Source organism: Helianthus annuus, chromosome 9 (assembly GCF_002127325.2).
Source record: "Helianthus annuus cultivar XRQ/B chromosome 9, HanXRQr2.0-SUNRISE, whole genome shotgun sequence".
Taxonomy (NCBI): Eukaryota; Viridiplantae; Streptophyta; class Magnoliopsida; order Asterales; family Asteraceae; genus Helianthus; species Helianthus annuus.
Window position 1 is genome coordinate 127,286,558 of NC_035441.2, and position 2,324 is coordinate 127,288,881.

At 38.6% G+C, this 2,324-nt stretch overlaps 1 protein-coding gene across 1 annotated transcript; it reads right to left on the reverse strand.

The window, feature by feature from the left end:
- Positions 1-260: 260 nt before the first annotated feature.
- Positions 261-921, reverse strand: LOC110876310. Its single transcript, XM_022124485.1, has 2 exons — positions 474-921; positions 261-397 (listed from the first exon to the last, which is right to left on the reverse strand). Exons 1-2 carry the CDS (start codon positions 919-921, stop codon positions 261-263), a joined length of 585 nt encoding a protein of 194 aa, XP_021980177.1.
- Between the last annotated feature and the right edge of the window lie 1,403 nt (positions 922-2,324).

A 2,324-nucleotide genomic window follows, 5' to 3' on the forward strand; every position in this document is an offset into this window, starting at 1 on the left:
CAAATACCGTCTGTGAGATAGTAGCCATACTTATACTCCACGTCGTTTGCATAGAATGAAGCATCTGGTGCAACCCCGTCTATGACATCGTCGAATAAATTCGGGGACATTAAAACTGCAATGTCATTGTTCGCACCAGCCATGCCAAAGTACGCATGCCAAATTCATAAATCTTGAAAAGCGACCGCTTGTAATTTTAGGGTAGGACCATCGTGGTCACCACGATGATGTTGCCCTTTCCAAGCGGTTGGACATGCCGCTCATTCCCAGTGCGTGCAATCAAGACTACCCAGCATTCCAGAAAACCCGTGTATACGTTGATGGGCCTCGTATAGAAGTGGAACGTCAGCTGCTGTTGGCATCCTCAAATATCGTATCCCGTACAGAGAGATAACACCTAATAAACTAGTGTTAATAAAAAAATAATAACGAGGTAAATAAAAATAATAAATAATACTGTTAATAAAAATTACCTTCACAAAAATTTTCAAGAGACTCACGACACATTCTTGACGACATCCTTAAATATTCATCCCACGCATCACTTGCTGTGTCGTACGCTAGTTGCCTAATTACTGCTGTACACTTTTGTAGTCCAGAGAAACCAACTTTGCGACTTACACTTACTCTTTGCGTGAAAAAAGGGAATTCGCCCGCAAGAACATTAGAAATTTTAACGAATAGTCGTCGGCTCATACGAAACCTACGCTTAAACTGACCATCATCGTACAACGGATTTTCACAAAAATAATCATGCACTAGAAGTTCATGAGCACCTAACCAATCCCGTTCAAGAGGCGGTTGTCTGATACGCGATGTAGAGGATTCGGCTTCTTCTCGCAAATAATTTATTGCCTCCTGCGTAATTGCAATAACCATATCGTCAAGAACACCGTCGGATGAGGAGCTCGAAGAAGACATTTTTTAGTTGTGATTGGTGTGTGTTTTAGTTGTTATTGGTGTGTGTTTTAGTTTTGATTGGTGAGTTATTTAGTTTAGGATTGCCCTATATATAATTGAATAAAAAAAGGTTTTTTTTTTATTAATAATTGACCGTTGTCAAACGGTCATCTTTGACCATTCTTCCTCGTTCAACACGTTTGGAGCCCGTTACCATCTTGGCGAGCCATCTATGGCGCCCCTAATTGAATTTGAGGGTGTGGTGTGATAGCGCCCCGGGACGCTATAGAAGGTGACATGGCGGGGTGGCGCCCCCTCACCCTCCGGCCTAAACATGATATCCACGTATATAAACCTAGTTTGACCGGCCGATTTGACTTATGATATCCAAATAAACATGGTCCAACCGGCCTATTTAAATACTCTAAATAAGTAACATTTGTAGGCATATAGGGTTATACCTTATGCTTTGGGAGTTTTTCAAAAAAAAAAAAAAAAAAAAAAAAAAACTTGACTTTCTTACTTTTAACCCAAAGGTTTTACCTTTTCCAATTTGAACCCCACATAATTTGTTTTCTTTTTTAATTTTAACCCAAAACTTTTCATTATTTGCAATTTGACCTCACAACTTTTTACTTTCAACTTTTGTCACCTATACTTTTCATCTTTCGCAAATTTCCATTTTACGTTTCGTTCTAAGTTTTTCGGGTTAAAACGGCGCAACATACATGTGTGGTTCAACGTTTTTACGTCTACTTTTTCCTGTTTGACAGGTTCGTCGCAACGCGCAGGTCCTAGGTCGAGTCAGTATTGGTGTTCCCTGACGGTGGTCTGACATTGGTATTACTTGGCACAGCTTTACGTCCCGCCACAACGCAGGGGTGCGTAATTCTAGTTTAACCTAATATGTATATTGTAAACCAAACTGATGAGGTGATAAGTACTTGGTCCAATCGGTCATGTTTAATCTTTTTTTTTTAAGATTTGATTTTTAAAAGATAAATACAATGTGTTTCCATTGTTAACTAATGATTTTCCCCGTGCTTCGCGACAGAAATTCGGTTGGTATATGTTCTTCGCATTATGGTACTGGCACTCGTTATAGTAATCGAAAGAGAAAACCTTACATTGATCGAACACAATAAAAACAAATATCAATATTGGTACTTCATTTGCATTCTATGTTTATTTTTTTCAACATTGCCATACAAACTTTATTGAAAACGGCTATTGTGCCGCTATCATACCGAACCGAAACCGACTGAACACCATTTGTATCGGTACCGGTATGTTGTTTTTATTGTTTTTGCTTTCGATAAACTAATCTCGTATCGCTACCATATCGTACTAAAACTCCCTATAGCGACCAAAAGAGAAAACAAAAAAAAAAGTTTTTACATACCCTAAAAGATATCAACATGTTT

Bases quoted from the DNA above. Each gene is read 5' to 3' on its own strand.
- LOC110876310 (XM_022124485.1), bottom strand. From the start codon at position 921: ATGTCTTCTTCGAGCTCCTCATCCGACGGTGTTCTTGACGATATGGTT. The intron at 398-473 runs GTAATTTTTATT...CTAGTTTATTAG, and splicing joins TCTTGAAAATTTTTGTGAAG to GTGTTATCTCTCTGTACGGG.